The 18,279-nt window shown below is 39.8% G+C and overlaps 3 protein-coding genes across 4 annotated transcripts; all 3 read left to right on the top strand.

Annotated features, from left to right (window-relative positions):
* Positions 1-111: 111 nt before the first annotated feature.
* s100a11 (S100 calcium binding protein A11) lies at positions 112-1,814 on the top strand. Its single transcript, XM_014987751.2, has 3 exons — positions 112-349; positions 419-558; positions 1,518-1,814. The coding sequence occupies exons 2-3, from the start codon at positions 430-432 to the stop codon at positions 1,647-1,649; spliced, it is 261 nt and encodes an 86-aa protein (XP_014843237.2). The 5' UTR covers positions 112-349; positions 419-429; the 3' UTR covers positions 1,650-1,814.
* A 2,776-nt stretch (positions 1,815-4,590) lies between these two features.
* Positions 4,591-12,011, top strand: s100u (S100 calcium binding protein U). Its single transcript, XM_014987756.2, has 3 exons — positions 4,591-4,752; positions 8,862-8,992; positions 9,929-12,011. Exons 2-3 carry the CDS (start codon positions 8,873-8,875, stop codon positions 10,442-10,444), a joined length of 636 nt encoding a protein of 211 aa, XP_014843242.1. The 5' UTR covers positions 4,591-4,752; positions 8,862-8,872; the 3' UTR covers positions 10,445-12,011.
* Positions 12,012-13,971: 1,960 nt separating this feature from the next.
* s100s (S100 calcium binding protein S) lies at positions 13,972-18,050 on the top strand. 2 transcript variants are annotated; one of them, XM_088010331.1, is made up of 3 exons: positions 13,972-15,092; positions 16,667-17,089; positions 17,300-18,050. In XM_088010331.1, exons 2-3 carry the CDS (start codon positions 16,937-16,939, stop codon positions 17,480-17,482), a joined length of 336 nt encoding a protein of 111 aa, XP_087866457.1. In that variant the 5' UTR covers positions 13,972-15,092; positions 16,667-16,936; the 3' UTR covers positions 17,483-18,050. The 2 variants fall into 2 exon arrangements, with proteins under 2 accessions (XP_087866457.1, XP_014843244.1); XM_014987758.2 differs by lacking the exon at positions 13,972-15,092 and having other exon boundaries at positions 16,137-17,089.
* The last annotated feature ends 229 nt before the right edge of the window (positions 18,051-18,279 follow it).

The raw sequence follows: 18,279 nt of genomic DNA, 5'->3' as shown, positions 1-18,279 counted from the left end.
TTATTGCTTATAATGCACGATTCAGCCAGTTGATTGGACTCGCCTGATGCTGTCTCTGCAGACGGACCCAGGCGGCATTTTGTCCAGTCGTCAGGATCCGCTGTGACCTTTTGTAGGTCAGCGTGGCAGTTTGCTGTTTCCTTTTTTTCCCCCTTTCTTTCTTTTTTGTTTGATGCCATGGAAATCCGACAGAGATGAGGGCAGGAGGGGAGTGACGATGAGGGGTTTTCCGCTGATGTGTGCACCAGCGATGAAGATGAAGCGCGTATATTTAGAGGAGATGGACAGAGATGAAGAGGAAAAAGGACCAAAGCACCTTTCTGCTGCTGCTCAGCCTAAACTTGTCAAGGTAACGCAAAAGCTGCTGATTCCTGTTTTTATAACAATGCATTCTTAGTTTTTCTGGTTTTATTCGCAGCACAAGCCGCCATGGAAGCCGCCATCACCACCATCGTCTCCCAGTTTAAGGCGTACGCTGGGAATGAGGGATCCTCCTCCACGCTGAGCAAAGACGAGTTTCACAAACTGGTGACCTCTCAGCTTCCCAACTGCGTCAAGGTTTGTCTCTTTAGTTGCTTTTATTGTCTCTCTCTGCTGATGTTTATCATCCACCTTTGAAGGCTCTGAATGCAGCTCTGGAAAAAAAAAAGAGAGAGAGAGAGACCACTTAAAATTATTAGTTTCTCTGATTTTACTTTTCAGAGGTTTGAGTAAAGTGAACATTGTTCTTTTTTTCTATGAACTACTGACAACATGTCTCTGAAATTCCAAGCAAAAATGTTGTTTTTATTAGCATGTATCGCACGTTTCAGCAACAAGCGAATTCAAAGTGCTTTACATCACAAATGATCACGACAAATGCCATCGTTAAAGATGATCAATACATATAAAATATATTGATCAATGTTCCAGCTTTATGAAGCATGTGTCTTTTTATTCTGGATCTAAAGGCACTCTGTGTTTCAGCTGTTTTGCAGTTTTCTGGAAATTTGTTCCAGATTTGCAGTGCATAGAAGCTGAATGATGCTTCTCCATGTTTGGTTCTGGGGATGCAGAGCAGAACCAGAACCAGAAGACCAGAGTGATATAACAACAGATCTTTAAAATGTTTTGGTTCTAATTTTGGGGGGTTACTGTCAATGTCTTATTTATATGTTTAATTTAATTGCACATTGGAGGCTGGTGAAACGCAATTTCAAACTTCTGTGTTAACCCTGCTACATGGATCTTTGACAATAAAGTACACTTGACTTGACTTTCTGTAAACTAACAGAATTATTTTAAAGTCTGTTCTCTGAGCCAGACTTTACAACTAGGATGATGTTTTCCATCTTTCAAAACCTCAAAATTTTTAAAGATGGTGCATTTCAAACTTATAAAAGAAATAAAAGTTGTTGGTCTGAAGCAGACTAACAACTTATTGACACCCATTAAAGTGTAACCGAGTATCGTAAAGTAAATCAGTTTCTCAGTTTCTGCTCCGTATTGATCTGCGTCTCGTCTGTGATCGCCCGCAGAACGCCAGCGACCCCGCCTCCATCGACCAGCTCATGAGCTCCATAGATGAAAACAACGACGGGGAGCTGACCTTCTCCGAGTTCTGGCAGCTGATTGGAAAACTGGCGAGCAAACAGGGAGGCTTCAGTTAGTCGACCCGACCCAGTCGGCTCGCTTAATTCCTGCTGTAAACGGAGCGAGAGGCCATCTGATTTCTTTTATCTCTCTGTGCCAGAGCCGCATGTGTAACTGCATAGTTAACCATTTGTTTGATGGGAGGAACTTTGAATTAAAGCCTCTGTTGTTTTAAACCCTGAGCCACCTGCTACGACTCTGCTGTCATTCATTCACCGCGTTATATGATTTCCAGCAAACCTGCATCGGAGCTGTAGTGATTTAAGAGCTTGTGATCTTAAAAAGTCTGCAGCTGTCCTACACTTATAATGCCCCATAAAGCTCCTGCTGCATATCATTATGACCCACACTGCAAAAACACAGCAAGTGTTTGTCTAGTGCAAATATCTTAGTACACTTGAATTAAGACAAAACGACGTACAAGTAAATTTTCATTAAGACACAGGAGCTTGTTTTCAATATTGACAAAAAAGTGCTAGTTTCACTGGCAGATTATTTCATCTGTAGCAAGACTTTTTCCAATTTTATAATTGAATTATTGACTCAAAACAATCTATCCTCCTAAAAAAAAGTAACTTGTTAGTTTCTGTCTCAATTCGACTGTACTAAGATATTTGCTCTAGAAATACTTGGTGATATTTTGTGTTTTTTGCAGTGCAGCGGTGAAGATGGTGACCCAAATGCATCCTATTGTGTTTTCCTTAAACGGGTCATTTCAGCATTAACTCTAATGTCTAGACAGAGTTATGTGTGCAGGAATGCTTCCCCGCCGTTTTATCGCCTATGGGCCTGTTTTAATTTGCTACTGGCCTGACTGTGAGAGTGCGCCTTTTTTTTTTCAGCGCGATAGGTAAATGTGACCTTTGTATCCAAATTACAGCCCCCACCCCCCTTCGTCGTGTCAAGATGTGAGCGTGGGAGGGACGGACGATGGTCGGATGAGTCACAGAAACGGTTGAAATGGGAACGTCTGTCTGTCTAACACAACATGTTAACAAGTAGCTATGGTCTAGTTTCTAACGTGAATCTTTTGGTACGCATGAAATAAAACTAACTTACAGGTAAATTTTTAGCAAGAAATAGGAGCTTGTTTTAAGCAAATAAGTCCTTAATACTGACTAAAAGGTAAAATAAGACATTTTCTCCATATTAGTTAAAATGTCTTGTTCCACTGGCTGATTATTTCACTTATAACTAGCACTTTTAAGGAATTACTTACTTAAAACAAGCTACTATAGAGTGCTGAAAAGTTACTTGTAAGTTGGTTTTGTCGTACTTAAAGCGTACTAAGAGATTTTCACCAGAAACCAGACCAAATCACTCGGTGAGTTTTTGTGTTTTTGCAGTGCGGGCGCTTCTGCAGGTAAGCATCTGGTTAGCCACGCCTCACTTGCTGAGATAAAATCTGCAGATGTAAATCTTTTACATGGTTGTAAAAGAATCTGGCAACAGCGACACACGAAATGTATCCCAGTTTGTTCCGTCCGCTTGTATTCGAAATCTAAGCTGACTAAAAGTTGGCCACTGTATTTTCAAAGCACCTGTTTGAAATCCAGCCGTTCTTTCAAAATGTTCATGACCCTTGAACTTTTCCACAGTTTTTCACGTTACAACCATAAACTTTAAGGTGTTTATGGTTTAAGGTGGGGGGTTGCTTTTATGATGGACCAACACAAAGCAGCAGGTTATTCTGTAGAGAAAGTCAGAGCATGCATGGTTCTCGAGGTTTTTATTAATAAAAGCATTATATTGCAGCTGTATTCACTGAACCAGTACTTCCTTGTTTTGCTCCAAGTACATCTGCAAGACTTATTGATTCTCAAATTTAGGTCTGGACTTTTACTAGGCCATTCTAACACATGAATATGCGTTGATGCTTTGATCTAATGTGTATCTGACTGTGTGTTTAGTATTCTTGGTCACGCCTGTATTTAGCTCTATCTTTCCATCAACTCTGACAAGCTTTATTGTTCCTGCTGAAAAATATAACTTGCTGCTGGTGCATCTCCATTTACCCACTGTGGGACTAGAAATATTTAATTTAATACATATTATCATTTAAGGCCAGAAAACAACAGAAGTTGGACTACAAAAAACAACATTCCTTGTTCCAACATGAATAATTTTCCATTTTGTACATTCTTTGCAAATATATATTAAAAACCTTTTGTGTTACCTTTATATGTGATAATATAGCCAGAAACATTATTAGTCAGTTTGGCGTACTGTTTTCTAATCTAACCCTGCATAAAACTACCTGAAGTATATTTTCATAAAGCTATTTGTTCACTAATGTTACTTAAATATCTGAAAGAAAAGCTGGATTTATATTCAGATTAAACTACAAACAGGTGGGATCTCTTAATTACATGGCCTACATGAAGGCATTTGGGTGTGCTGAATTTTATTTAGGGGTACCAGAGTTAAAAGGGTTTTGAAGTTTAAAGCATATCATTATTTCTAAGTTGGATTTAACGTTGTGTATGATTCTCCTTTGGCAGTGGTCTATGATAAAATCCTAATAAATCACATTAATGTTTGATGATCTGATGTGATAAAAATGTATTTTATTTCTTAAACCAGCAAATATGAAAGTTTCAAGTTGTGGCCCGATAATTTGTGTTTTAAAGTTAATTTAAAAAGAATGAACATGAAGTCACCCCACCCGCCCTGCCTCTCTGTCCCAGCAGATGAAGCTTCCAGCCGCCAAATGAGGAAATCACGCCTGACGCCAAACAGCTGGCTTATCAGCCGAACAATAACCTGAAACGTCCAAATAATGAAATAATAAGAAATAACTACTTTCAGTCAGTGTATATTTTCTCTGCTTGTATTTCCATCTCCTTCCCTGCTTGCCAGGGTCGCCGTCTTCCACTCCTCTGCTCTCCCTTCCCACTCTCCCAGGTACACGCCCTTTGACTTGTGAGGGGGGAAAACTTTTAAGGACAGGAGGGAGGGTGGGGGGAAGCGAGCCCAAATCACGGAAGAGATTCTGCAGTCCTACTAGTTTGGCAAGTCCACAGGGCTCAAAGCAGCGCAGAAAAAAGGCGGTGGAGAGCTCCGAAAGTCACTTTTGGCGCACATTTTACACAGTTCTCTTCTCCCGCAGACGGTAAAACGGTGAGTTTGGATGTTTTTCTTTTGGTTTATTGTAAGTGTTTCCTGCCTGGAAGCGGCGTTTTTTTTCTTTACTTTTTCTTTTTTTTTCTCTCCTGTTGCCACGTTTCGATAAACTCCCGCAAGAGGCTCCCTGCTCCTGTCTGACTGCAGGAACCGTCCACTGGCTGCTGTCCTACAAAGCGCAACTTTCCTACAAAGTTGTAGAAGGAAAAATCCAACTATTTAATTTATATTTGCTAACTTTTTTTTTTTTTTACTTCTCGTTGCGCTCACATCCATATCAGATTAACGTGAAGATGTTTTAATATAGACTTGAACTGAGTGATCAGCTGCAAACAGTTGATCTAAAATCCAGGTGATCTGAACCTAACACACGTCACGGGTGTTCGAGTAAAAGGCGCAACTTTTACGTCCTGCTTTTATTGACCAGGAAGCCGAGAGCAACATTTTGTATCTGGTTTTCTCTCTATTATTATTTTTTGTTAGGTTTTTAAACCAATCCGTTAATCATGAGTCCTTACGCACACCCACGGGTCTGGGTGCGTGGATTTTACTTGGGTGGGAGACGGTGACTCTTCCCGCTGTTTATAGCCACAGCCCGACTTGTTCCTCTGTTAATATTTCATGCCACACCAGCGGTAGTATTGTCATTACTCTGCGCACGGACCGTATCACGTTCACCCGTTGTTGTTTTTCTTCTTCTTTTTGAAACGCAACACCCAATCCCCCGTAGGGTCTCTGCGGCGAAACGCGAAACTCTCGGTTGTAGGACTTTGCGTTTAATTATTTGCGCTGTTGTGTTTTGCTCTTTTTTTTTGTTTGTTTGTTTGAAGGAGTAGATAAATGACATTGATTAAATTGAATTGGATGCTATTTTTTCCTGAATGTGGGGAATATGTTTATCTATACTTGTTCATAGAAGGTACCCGGCAGTGTCGGGAGAAGGGTGGATGATGTGTGTGTGGATACGAGGCCCCTGTGTACTCAGGGCTGGAAGGGCGTGTCAGGCACAGGAAGAAGTCCCCTAAAGTCCCAGCTGAGCTCAGGATCACTTTAAGTGTTTGGATTACTTTGACAACTAGGAGTGGTTACGCAGCACTTATGTATACTCTTGAGCTCTTGGTCATTTTTTTTTCTGTGTCCAATTTGCAAAGTCGGCCTAAGGCAAAAGCTTTCTTGGATGCTGTAACTGTAGGCAGCTTGGATATATTTAGTGATATATTTGACATATTTCATTAACCATATTCTCCCTCTGTCAGCCCTCACACTAAAACTTATGTAGAGTTTAGGAAGTTTCAGAGGCACCTTGATGATTGAAAAGACTGGCACAAGAGAGTTAATCATGACCAATATTTCAATACTTTACAAATATTACAGCTTCAAAGTTTGTTAGTACAGTGCAGCCCTGCTTAAGTCTTTAGTTGTTGTTTTTTTTGTAAATAATATTATAAACCTGGTTAAAGCAACAGTATGTTACGTTTAGAAAAAAAATGATGTATTTTTTTACATATTTGTTGAAACTGTCTTCTATTATATCTGGTATGAGGCAGATAATCTGTGAAAAAAAAATCCAGTTTCTCTGCGTTCTCCCAGTTTTGATAGAAACAACCAGCCGAGCCAGGAGGAGAGTCTTACGGCTGTCAATCACCCCTCCCTGCAGCGCTGCTCACTCCACCCTCTCGCTTCAGCCTGTCATGAATGCTAAAGCTAGTTAGCATGGCCACCAATAACGGCAGATAAACAGTTTAACTGTAAGGATAAGTTGTTTCCCCACCTCTTACACATTTAGCAGTGAGTACATGAGATTGATTCACAGCGCTAAGGCCCTCCCTCTGGCTCTGATTGGTTGCTTTCCTTCAGACAGCAATACCAGCTAGGTAAGGAAGTGGAGAAGATTGATCTTTTCACAGATTATCTGTCTCATAAGAAACTGTCACAACATGGTGGCAGTTTTAACAAATTTGCAAAAAAAACATATTTGTTATAAAAGTTACACACTGCACTTTTAAACTTTTCTTTTTGCAGTCAGAATTACTTTCTCTGTATTTCATGCACAGACCTGACACTATTGTTGGTGATCAAGATCCTAAAGTTAGGTGGGAACATTGTGATTTTGGCAATTAAAAAAAAGAAATGATCAAACTCACATCAGTCAACTTTTGAAAATGTTTGGTTGCTTACAAAAGAAGTTCAACAAAGAATCAGAACGTTTATTCTTTAAAAAAATAAAATAAAATCCTGTCAAAATTTCAAGCTACACATATAACAAAAAAAACCCTGAAACTGTGTTACTACTTTTGGTTTCAATCCCAACAATTTGAATCCAAGTAGTTTGTTGTGATTGTGATATTTCACACATCCATATTGACAGATGTAAAATGCAGCTGCAAAGAAACTACCGATAAATGACAAATTTCCATTGAAATCGAGTCCTCCCTTTAGCTCTACCGCCTCAAAACTGAAGCACTTCTTTACTCCAAACTCTACTGCCAGACCAAACCTGGCAATTTATTACATTACATTAATTAAAAAATTACAGAGGCAAGCACTGGTGTTGGCTCACTAGTGAACCGTGTAATTGATGGGTCACACTGGAGACTCCAAATGGTGGCTGCTGGTTAATGAGCTGGTGTTAAACATTTAAAAAATATACCTAAAAGAGAGAAGTGAAATGTTAGATTCAACAGCTCATAGGTCCCTGTCACTCTATCGGCGTAACGTCACTAACTGGTAATATTTAATGTGCGCTTTGGAAACTGCTTGTCTTTCAGCCTGACATGCACACCAGTAACGTAGATGTCAATATGCTGCCGCAAGCTCTGCTGCATCCTTGTTAAAACAGAGTCAACAGTCTCTCCTCACACTGTTTATTTGCTCTGCAGCATTTGAATACCGAAACTGACTGCCGAGCGTGTTTGCCTTCAACGAACATCGTCTCTGCGCTTCAGGGCAAAGCGAGCTCGGAGGTATAGCCTGTAAATTCCTGTCTAAGTGATCTCCGCAGAGAGCAATGAGAGGAATTCCTGCAAACGCGTCGCCCTTACTGGCTAGTTTCAGTCTGTGCAACACGTGAAGATTATCTGTGCATCGGAGGAAGGCTTGGAGTATGATGAGGGACGGACAGGAAGACGGAGAGGGAGGGAGACAGAAGGGCAGACAAGGACTAGGTAATCCCTCTGGTAATCCAAGCTTACCTGGTAGCTTAGAAAGATCAGATGACCTATCAAAGATCAGAGCCGCCATTGTCCATCGCAGCTCGTCTCTCAATCAGACTCCCTCTCACCTTTTCCACCTATCTCACGTCACTGTTCGTCCCCAACCGCAGATCAGGAGTCTGACAACTGAAACGAAAAACTTTGCAGGGATCCTTGGTTTCAGTTTTCTCAGAACATGCACCCGTCTGAAAAAATATTACTTAAAACTCAATATTTATCTAGATAAGTGGTTCCCAAACGATTTCAGAAAAGTGTCTCATTGGTCTTCAAGGTATTTTGACAGATATTTTAAAACAGAAAGTTCTACAGCAAGTTTTTTGTCACAAAATAAGAGAAAATGTTTTTTATCCATTTGCATTGCAATGCTTGTGTTCAAATTATAACTTAAAGTTGAAAAATTTAAGGTAGACAAACGTAAATAAATAAATAAATAAATTGCCCTAAGTTGAAATTCTAAGTTTGAGGTTTTCTTTTTGTTGTTTGGTTTTCTTAACCGCATCCTCAAAATACAACATGGCCGCCTTGCATATAAACAGTTTATTTGCACTTCTGATGATTGTCTCATTAAATGTTTCACATTTAGTTAAAAATACAGAGAAAAATAAGCTCTTATTGTTAGTCGTTAGTGTGGTCACTGGTCAATCCTACTGGTTTTCAAACTTTTGAACTGGAAGTTGTTTGTTTTGGTCAATCGCACATCCAAATTTAATTGGTAGAGCACCACATGAGTCGCACCAGCACTTATCCCTGGTTTTACCGTTTGTTTTAGCTCCTGTTGGGAGTTTTGAAAGGTTTAAAAAGTTTCAGATCAAAAGTTATAGACAAATGGACTGAAAGATGGATAGATATTAATCTGATCTGTTTCTCTAATGAATGTGTCTTCCTGTATCCCAGACAGGGGAGTCATGGAGGGTGCCATCCAGGCCGTGGTGAAAACCTTCCTGAAGTCATCCAAAGGAAAAGAGAATATAGGAAAGAAAGATTTTCAAAACCTCGTCTCATCCCAGCTCGGCAACATCCTTTCGGTCAGAGCGAACTTCTTTGAACAGTTTGTTATGTAACCGATTCATAACGCTAGTTTTTGTGAGACTCACCAGTTCTAACTTGTATTTTGTGAATAATTAGTCAAATTGTTGTGTGAAAGAAGTGGACGAGTCTCAGAAAATGTCCAAAAATAACTAAGGCTACGTTCACACAGGAGGTCTTGAAGTTGGATTCTGTTTTTTTGTTGTTTTTTTTCTTGCGTGGTTGTTCATACTGCTAATTAAACCTGACTGCAATGAGGCTTTGTGTGAACGGTTTACAACCCCAAAGTGGCCTGCATGCGCAGACGAAGACTGCTGACGTCACACGGCATGGATGGATCCGTTTATGGATCGATTTCAAAGTTTATTCAGCAACGAGCCATCATTATCGACACAAGATCAACAACACGAAGCAGGATGATAGAAAGAAAGTAAAACCTTTTGTAGACCACTGACTGCAACTTCTGTAGGGAAGGTTGTTTGCATGTAAAGTGATGGGATTGTGATGTGATGCACTTCAGAGACACAAAAGTCATTCATAAGTTTATAATCCTAATTCTCAGTCGTTGTTTACGCCCAGATTCACCATGTCTGGCTTTTTCTGGTGTTGAATGACGCATGTTTCACATCAATCACGTAAAAGCTGGATAAAATGCAGCATGACCATTCAGACAAATGCTTTAAAAACAGCCAGATATGTATCCGAATTAGCAACAAACACGGAAGTGGCACAAATTGGATTTCTTAGGAGGTGAAAAGATGGCAATTGGGTCGTTCAGACTGCTGTGAAAAAGCCAGTTAAAGGTTGAAAAAGCGGCACAAAAGTGAACTTGAGTTGCATTTACCTACTGTGTGAAGGTAGTCTATGTTATGACTGGCTTCTTTTGCTCACTATCATTGTTGACTGACTTGTGGTTGTGTATGTCCAACTTGTAGGGTGCAGACAGCAAGGAAGCGGTCAACAATATGGCCCAGGGACTAGACTCTGACGCTGACGGAAAGGTTGGCTTTGAGGAATACATGAAGCTAATAGGCTACCTGGCCTGCTCACTCAGTGAGCAGCGTGTCCTCAACAAAGAGGAACCTGCAGAAAATAATGCATCCCAACCAGTGCAAAGCTCCCCTGATGGTGCAGCAGAGCAACCAAAAGAGAACGCAGAGCCAAAGGAGGAACCAAAAGAAAACGACGAAACAAAGGCAGACCCAACTGCTGAGGCAACGGTAGAAGCAAAAGCGGACGCAAACGCCGAGGTAAAGGTAGAACCAAAGGTGGAAGGGGAAACCAAGCCAGAGGCAGCTACGGTGGAAGCAGCAGCGTCGGCAGAGGTAAAAGCTACAGAGAAAGACCCAGAAAAAGCTGAGGAAACGCCAAAAGCAGAGGAGCCAACAGAGAAGTCGCCTGCTGCTGCTGAGGAGAACGTAGCGGAGAAGACAGAAGAGGCGTCTTCATAGGGGACAATCCACTCTGTCACCAAAATCACACTACAGAAATCAACCCTGCAGAGAAATGTAACATTAATTCCAAAATAATGTGGAAAGCCACTATTTTTATATACATTAAAATACAACAGTTTAAACACAACAGAAACACTATTCCATATATATGATTATGTACATGACAGTAGCGTTGTACTACTTCTACCACTATGTTTATATGTACAGGATGTGCATCCCACTATATAGCACATTTACCTCATTATGATGGTGTACTATGACAGCATGCAGTTGTCCACTTTCATGTGCATGCAGTATCCATGTGAAAGCTTCCCTGGAAACTATGATTTTCCTGCACACTTGACTGAAATAGCTTAACTTACCACTACAATCAACAGGCCTTCCATCCACCCATGCATTCTCTTTCACTTTCTGCCACTTTTCCACTAACAGTAGAGCGAAACGGTTCTTTTGTAAAACTTTGGCAGCAATCACTTTGCCAGGCACGTGTGACTTAAAGGAATAACGGGACATTTTGGGAACTTGCTAACCAAAATTTACGTCAAATTAACTTATCAAATGCTTGATTCTGATCAAATTTAACATTAAAAATAATAATAATGATAATAAAATTAACAGGCACCGGTAAATCTTACTGATTACATTGTGAGCTCTTGTTTTTATTCCACACAAACATAATTTTAAATTAGCCTCTGAAGCTAGCAGTAAGGATAGCTGTTTCTCCATGCTAGCTTAGCTTGTTTTGTACCCTGATAGCATATTATTGTTGTTATTCAACTTGAAAATATTTCTGTATTTGGTGCACTTAAATATGTTTTTTTAATATTCAGCAGCTTGACACTAAATTGAAAGATACAAACAAGATTTTAAAGTTAGCTTAGCAGTAAGTAGATAGACAGATACAAAATGGCTACTTTCCACTGCTAGCATGGGCTAATGACACATTTAATTTTACTTGGAAGGTGAAAGTTTTGAGTTAAAAAAATCACAAATCAACAGGAATATCCCTATTTAGTTAATAGACAAACAAACATACAACCTAAATTTTAATTGTTAGCCTATCAGATTAATACGAATGTTGAGACAGCCATTGCTTCAGTCCTCTGTTAGTTAGCAGCATTTGTACTTTGAAATAGGCATTTTGGTGTTTCAATTTAAACAGGACTTGAAAAACTCTTGATGTTGACATTCTTGTCTGAAAATTCACATCCTTCTCACCAAACCTGGCTTAAAATCCAGCATATCTGCAATATTACAGTGTGTAGATAATCATCTGTATTCTGTTCTGGTGCTTTAAATCCCATTATACCAGTTGTACACAAATTCCACTTATTTTTTTACTAAGTTGGTTATCTCAATTTTGACTTTAAACGTAGTAGCACATATAGCTTAGTTTCATTTTCCCCTGATATTGACTTTTTGTTTTGCTTTTGTCCAGTTTGTCCCTGTAAACATGTCCAAATATTCCTTTATTGGATGCACTTAAATAACTTTTTTTTGTATTTTTCTCTAAACTAGCAATGTGGCTAATTTAACAACAGAATAAACAAACTAATTTGTTAAAGTTCTGCTTGCTTATCTTAATTGTTTTCTCATTGCCAAATTTCCTTTTTTCACTTTTTCTTTGTCTGTTGCCTTCAGTGTGTTCCCTTAACTCAGACTCAGACATTAACTGGGAACTGGAGCGTTGGGTGTGACCTTCGGTTAAATAATTAAGTCACTGAGAGGGAATCTACACCTAAAGGACCAATAAGGTCAAAAAGGGAGCCCAGAATAGTCCTGTGGGAGTGGGCCAGGCACTAGCAGGCCAGGTCAGAAAAGGTTTTTGTGCAACTTTTATGTGTGGAAAGAAAAACGACTGCAACAAACCACCAAAGCTCATCTTATTGGAAATCCTAGGTATCTCGTTTTGAAGCCACAGCAGGTTAACAGTGACCTGCTTCTTCAAACACTTAGCAATGCTACAGCCTGACCTTGATTTTCTAAACTGTGTTGTTGGTTCGAACTCCAGCTGCTTGTTCTTGTGTTTTGTCGGTCACACCCTTGTACCTTTTGAACACCCTGTTTGACCTGCAACTGGATCCTAAGGGCATTAGGCATTGGGAAATTACTGGATTAGGGATTTCATGAGTAACACGCCCAAAGACGCAAACAATTGCATGACAGTAATCCTGGATATGGGGTTGCTCATCATGCCTGCCGGCGGTTGTGCCTCTTTAAATCAAGGAACAACACTGAGTGTATCATATTACCTTTTGTCTTATAAGCCATTTCACAATTATTTCCACTGCTATTCAAGTTTTTCTTTCTTCTTTACTTCAAAATTTATTGCTAACTCGTCATTTAACCACTGCAGCGATTACTTGCCAAAGTACCAAATTCTGTTCAGTTGTTGCGTTTCCGCAGCTTGCTGCTCCTCCACACACGACTAAAACATTACGCATTGTTCCCTATCAGAGCAGGCAGCACTTCATTCAAGTGCCCAGTGAAAATGAGAAAGATAAATAAGCACAGATCATGTGATCACCTTGCCTCACTGAGGCACTCCCATTGTAAATACTCTCATTTACGCCAACTCGGTGCAACTATTGCGCTCGCAGTGCACACTGCTTCCTGCTGCCTCTAACAAACTTCCTGGACTTTTTTGGTGGTTTTATTATAGCATCTTTATTGAAATGTCTTCCCTTTTTTTTAATGCATGTTGGTACTTTTTGGGACTGATCCGACTCCTGCACCACCTCATATGGGCCTGTGAAGCTTGGTTAAGGTACATAAGGTGGTTTACCAAAATGCACAACCACTGCCTAATGTGAGCACACTTAGACTCAACATCTTCTGGGAAATGATTTATAATCAGTATTGTTCATTTGAAGCCATCATCCTTTTAGCTATTTATAAAGCTGTTTTATTTTTGTGTCCCGTAGCAAAAGTCCACCCAGCTTTTAAATGGTTATAGAAACATACTGGAACTGGAGCGCAGCAGGGAGTGTTTGCATCGCCACACAATAAATCTCATTCATTCTCAGATACAGCAGATGAAGACAAAAGTTATTAATCCCCGAACTGGAACAGCAAGTGTATCTAAATATACAAATGTATCTTTATGGCTTCTGGGGTCAAAATGTTTGGGATAGTGGGATGTTTCCCAGGAAGCCGTGCAGGCCTTACTCTGTTTATGTCCTAGGAGTGTGTGTGTGTGTGTGTGTGTGTGTGTGTGTGTGTGTGTGTGTGTGTGTGTTTGGCAGAAGGACTCGCATCAGTCCACTGTCGTGCCCAGTGAGCTTTACTGTGCTCTTATTTCATATGTAACGCTGTATCATTTTTAATTTTTTTTATTTTTGTGCTTATAATCTACATACTGGCTAAAATAGAATAAAACTGACCGTAACATGTTTTCAATGTGTGGCGTGTTTCATTCCCACTTTAACTACAAACACTAACGTCAGTATTCTAGTGCGATTTGATTTAATAGACCAACACAAAGTAATGCTTACCCAAGAAGTTAAACATAAAAGTTCCCTGGTTTTCAAACTCTAACATAAATATGAAACAAGTGGCGTGAATTTGCATTCAGCTCCGTTTGCTCTGATGACCTTTTGCAACCAGCTGCATTCTGAAGTCGTCTAATTCGTAAACAGACTCTGCCTGCATGATATTTAATCTCATTATGAATCCAGCTGCTTCGTGAAGGTCTGAGCGGTTTGTTTGAGAATATCAGTGGACAAACAGGAACATGAAGACCAAGAATCACACTAACAAGTCAGACATGATGTTGTGTTGAAGTTTGAAGGAGGGTTGGGTTATAAAACAAGAAATACACCTAAAATTAAAGTCTTTCGAGAAGAAAATGAATAATAGATCCAGCCAAGAGAGTCATAGGGCCTCCTGGTGGGAGAATCTGTCAACGCAAGAGATATTCGTCTACAAAGTCGACAATGCAACACTTTGACCTTTTAAAAATTAACCAAAATATGAAAAACTAAAACTAATGTAACTAGTAAAAAGCAACTAAAACTAAACAATATTTAACTAGTAATGACTAATAAAAAATAACTAGCACGCTCTAAAAACTAATGAAAACTAACTTAATTAGACAAACAAAAAGTCAAATAAAATACAACTAAACTATAACAAAAAAAAGATCCCAAACTATTATAATCCTGCAGTGTCTGAATGTCCAATTGAGAATTAAAAAATATATGACCAGAGATTTTCTCCACCCAATTCTGACTGAGTTTGAATTAGGGGGCATCAGAGAAAACGGGGGTGAATAAAAAATTTATTTTGCAGAATTTTATACATAAAATATTTTTGAAAAACTTTTGTTTCTTGTCTTTCCACTTCACAATTATGCCACACTTTGTGTTGTTTTATCGCAGAAGATCCCAATAGATAACACAAATGGTTGTTCAAGGGATATTCTGCCATCTTTTTTAAGTGAGTGGAATGGGAGAAGTGAGGAGGGACACCTTCAGGTCCAAAGGGGGTGATAAAGTTTAGGGGAGCGGGAGGAGGAGGAGGAGGGAGGGAGGCGAGGAGCAGGTGATATTTAAGCCACTGGCAGACTCTCTCCCCATCCATCTCTGCCTTGGCTCTGTCCCCTGCTGCTCTTTAAAGACAAAGGAGGCCCTCCATCAGCACTCAGGTAAGACCGACACAGAGACATGCTGCTTTTCTTGACTTTCTCCTCTGCAGCTGGTAAAAGGGTTTCTTGCAAACTATTCAGTGCAGCTGAAGTAGATAACCGAACAGGTCCAGGTGGGGTTTGTGGGAGAACAGACTAGAGGAGAACGACGGCAAACTGACAGATAACACAAGTTATACCAGTTCAATATGTCCTCCAAAACATTTCCACGGCAAATTACCAACCTGGCTGAATCCCTCAGCTTAAACTCCTTCCTCATGAAATGTATGTTCATTATCAGAAGGTCCGGTGTTGCGTTACAGATAGGATCTGCATCTATTGTATCGTGTCAGCCAGTGAGACGGCCGACCATATAGATTTCCCAGATAGCCAGCCTTGTGTTGAACCCTCAGCAGCTTAATCAGACCCAATCGCCAGTAACTGACAGCAGCTTAATGCAATAAATAATTATAAGAAAATCTTAATTTCTAAAAATAGAACAGTTTGAATATTTTGAAAAAAACCTACTGGTTTTCTCTTATGTTTTTAGCCTTTTGTGGTCATGTTTTTATTACAAAATATATATTTTATAGGTTAAATATTTGTATGTACCCCACATGAGAAATAGTTTTGCTTTACTCAAGGTAGGAAGAATATATTTCATACTTTGCAAAAACTTGGCTAAAGAGCTATTATGCGTTTCTCGTAGGAACCTTTCAGCTACTGCGCAAACAACTTTTTAATATACAAAAGAAAGTTCTGCCAACATGGTATTTCAAGAAAAAAATATCAAAACTCCCAAACCAAGGCTGCAGTAAAAGAAAGCAGCCATTTTGTTCCTGCAGCCCATAGAGAGAGAACTACTCTTTCTCTACGTATAGGTCTTTAAACAGTTATTTTCTGCATTTCTATGGAAAATGTGGAAAACAGAATAGACGTTCTTGACAAAATGAGTGTTAAAAGTGACATATTTGTTGGTATCAGGCTGAAATTATGCACAAACATACGTATATCTTAACTGTTATATGATGTAAATATTTGAAACTAACTTGCATCAGAAATAATTCAGTTGACAGTGGATAAAATTCTGCACAAAAACGTTACTCTACGTTACTCACAAATGCTTGAGAAATATTTGTATAAATAATGAGATGTTTGACATTACAGGGTTGAAATTATTCACAAATATTTTAAGAGCTTAATAATCTCTTTTGGTATTGCTATAGCCTATTTCTTAACAACATTATGAGACATAAATGCTTGAGATGTATCAAAACATTCAGCACAAGGATGCTAAGAGTTTTGTTGCCATGCAGAGGAAATGTATGCATATTTTTTAGGTCACCTTAATGATTGCATCTATGGGAATGGCTTGGTAGACTCTGCACTGCCACCTCGGGTTACTCGCCTCCTTAGTTTCTTAATGTAAGTGTTAGGTATCACATCGAAGACTTGTTTTCCTACAGCGTTGCACACATTACCAGAGCAACCTGCAAGAGAGATAACCAGACGAATGGCATGCATCAGTTGCTTGGATTCAAACGTCCCAGCTTTACATTATTGACAGTGACTTATCTGTGTCTGTGTGTGCACAGTCTCCCCACGAGTCCAGCACAAGACGCTCCAAGATGCCGGACACAATGTGTGTAAGACTGTTCAGCAAAAGTAAAGCTTCTCCGAAAGCTTTATTCCAAAAAATGTGACCACACACTCCTCCTATCCATCAGTCTGCCTGTCCCTCCGTCACTTCATCTTTGAGGTTGCTTCACCTCTGGTTGCCATGTGGCCACACATGTAAGCAGAGGCTGGAGCGGGCATTTGATCCAAGAATTTAATGATTTCTACTTCACCCCCCACCTTCCAGCATGTCCAAGGAGCCCAGTTCCAACCTGGAGAGTGCCATGCAGATGCTCATAAAAACCTTCCACAAATATTCGGGGAAGGAGGGCGATAAGTACACCCTGAGCAGGGGCGAGCTGAAGGAGCTGCTAACGGAGGAACTGGGGAGTTATCTAGGGGTAAGTGTGGAGTGTCTCACAGGATAAATATGTGGTTACGAAGAAAAAGATAGAGTGCATTTGCAAACATGTGTGACACAAGTAGAGGTATGCACATTTATACTTTCATGTGCAAGTTTTGACAAGCCTGCACAGCTTTGTAATCCTGCACACACACATTAAAAAAAAAAAAAAAAAGTTGATGTTATTAACTCTGTCTGTCTCCAACAGAACTCCAAAGATAACGAAGCCGTGGAGAAGGTGATGAACGACCTGGACGCCAACAACGACGGCGAGGTGGACTTCACAGAGTTCATCATCCTGATGGGCGCCCTCACAGTGGCCTGCAACGACTTCTTCCTGGACTCAAAACCGGATGACAAGGGGAAAGACGGGGCAGAGAAGAAAGATTGAAACTGTTCAAGAGAGGCCGGAGTAAAAACAGGAGGAGGAGGAGGACGACAATGAAGGAAAGGAGGAGGGGGAAAGGACTGTAAAACTGATGGCTGCTTTTTTTTTCTTTCGCTTTTCGTCTTACGCAATTTCTAAACACTACAAACCCATATGAGAGGAGATGTCCGGCGCTCAGTTTATGGGGTTCACAGAACATGAGGAATTCAGCGGGAGTGCTGTTTTCCCCCATGCAAATGTTATTCATACCACAACTAATCCGGATCAAGTTCCTCTCAGCGCAGCGAGAAACTTAATGTACACATCAGGGTTTATTTCACCACGTTTCAGCTCAGACTCATCCGAGTTTTACAGTAGGGGAGGTTATGAGAAGGCACCAGACTGGAGATGTGTGTTTGATCCTTTCTTGCACAATGGAGTATCTGTGAACATATATATGACTATATAAAGTTTCAGATCATTATATCATTGTATGTACTCAGAGTTGAAAGATAGGTGATGTTGCACCTATTTTTTAATCTTTTTTGGAAATAACCAGTGCTTCAAAATATTAAACATTGCATTTAACCAACATGGATGACGTGGTGTCTGATTTTTCCAAAAATGCTGCGATGCTGATTCTTTAAATGTATTATTATTATTATTTTCTCTGGTTTTAGGAAAGGTAAATCAACAGCAAAAAATAATTTTTGAAATAGGAACGGTTAGTAACTTGTATTTTGCGCAATAGAAAATTGCAACAGCTGCACTCTTCAAACCCCACGTCAGATAAACACTTAAAATAGCCCCAGTTTTATTAA

The sequence above is a fragment of the Poecilia mexicana genome, unplaced genomic scaffold, assembly GCF_051168715.1.
Source record: "Poecilia mexicana isolate PSO_F unplaced genomic scaffold, ASM5116871v1 scaffold_11, whole genome shotgun sequence".
Classification (NCBI taxonomy): Eukaryota; Metazoa; Chordata; class Actinopteri; order Cyprinodontiformes; family Poeciliidae; genus Poecilia; species Poecilia mexicana.
Note: the sequence above shows the minus strand (reverse complement) of the source record. Positions and strands in the feature narration are given on the sequence as shown.

Excerpts from the sequence above, each read along its gene's own strand:
- s100a11 (XM_014987751.2), top strand. The coding sequence starts at position 430 with ATGGAAGCCGCCATCACCACCATCGTCTCCCAGTTTAAGGCGTACGCT. Across the intron at positions 559-1,517 it reads AGCTTCCCAACTGCGTCAAG|AACGCCAGCGACCCCGCCTC; the intron begins GTTTGTCTCTTT and ends GATCGCCCGCAG.
- s100u (XM_014987756.2), top strand. The coding sequence starts at position 8,873 with ATGGAGGGTGCCATCCAGGCCGTGGTGAAAACCTTCCTGAAGTCATCC. Across the intron at positions 8,993-9,928 it reads AGCTCGGCAACATCCTTTCG|GGTGCAGACAGCAAGGAAGC; the intron begins GTCAGAGCGAAC and ends TCCAACTTGTAG.
- s100s (XM_088010331.1), top strand. The coding sequence starts at position 16,937 with ATGTCCAAGGAGCCCAGTTCCAACCTGGAGAGTGCCATGCAGATGCTC. Across the intron at positions 17,090-17,299 it reads AACTGGGGAGTTATCTAGGG|AACTCCAAAGATAACGAAGC; the intron begins GTAAGTGTGGAG and ends TGTCTCCAACAG.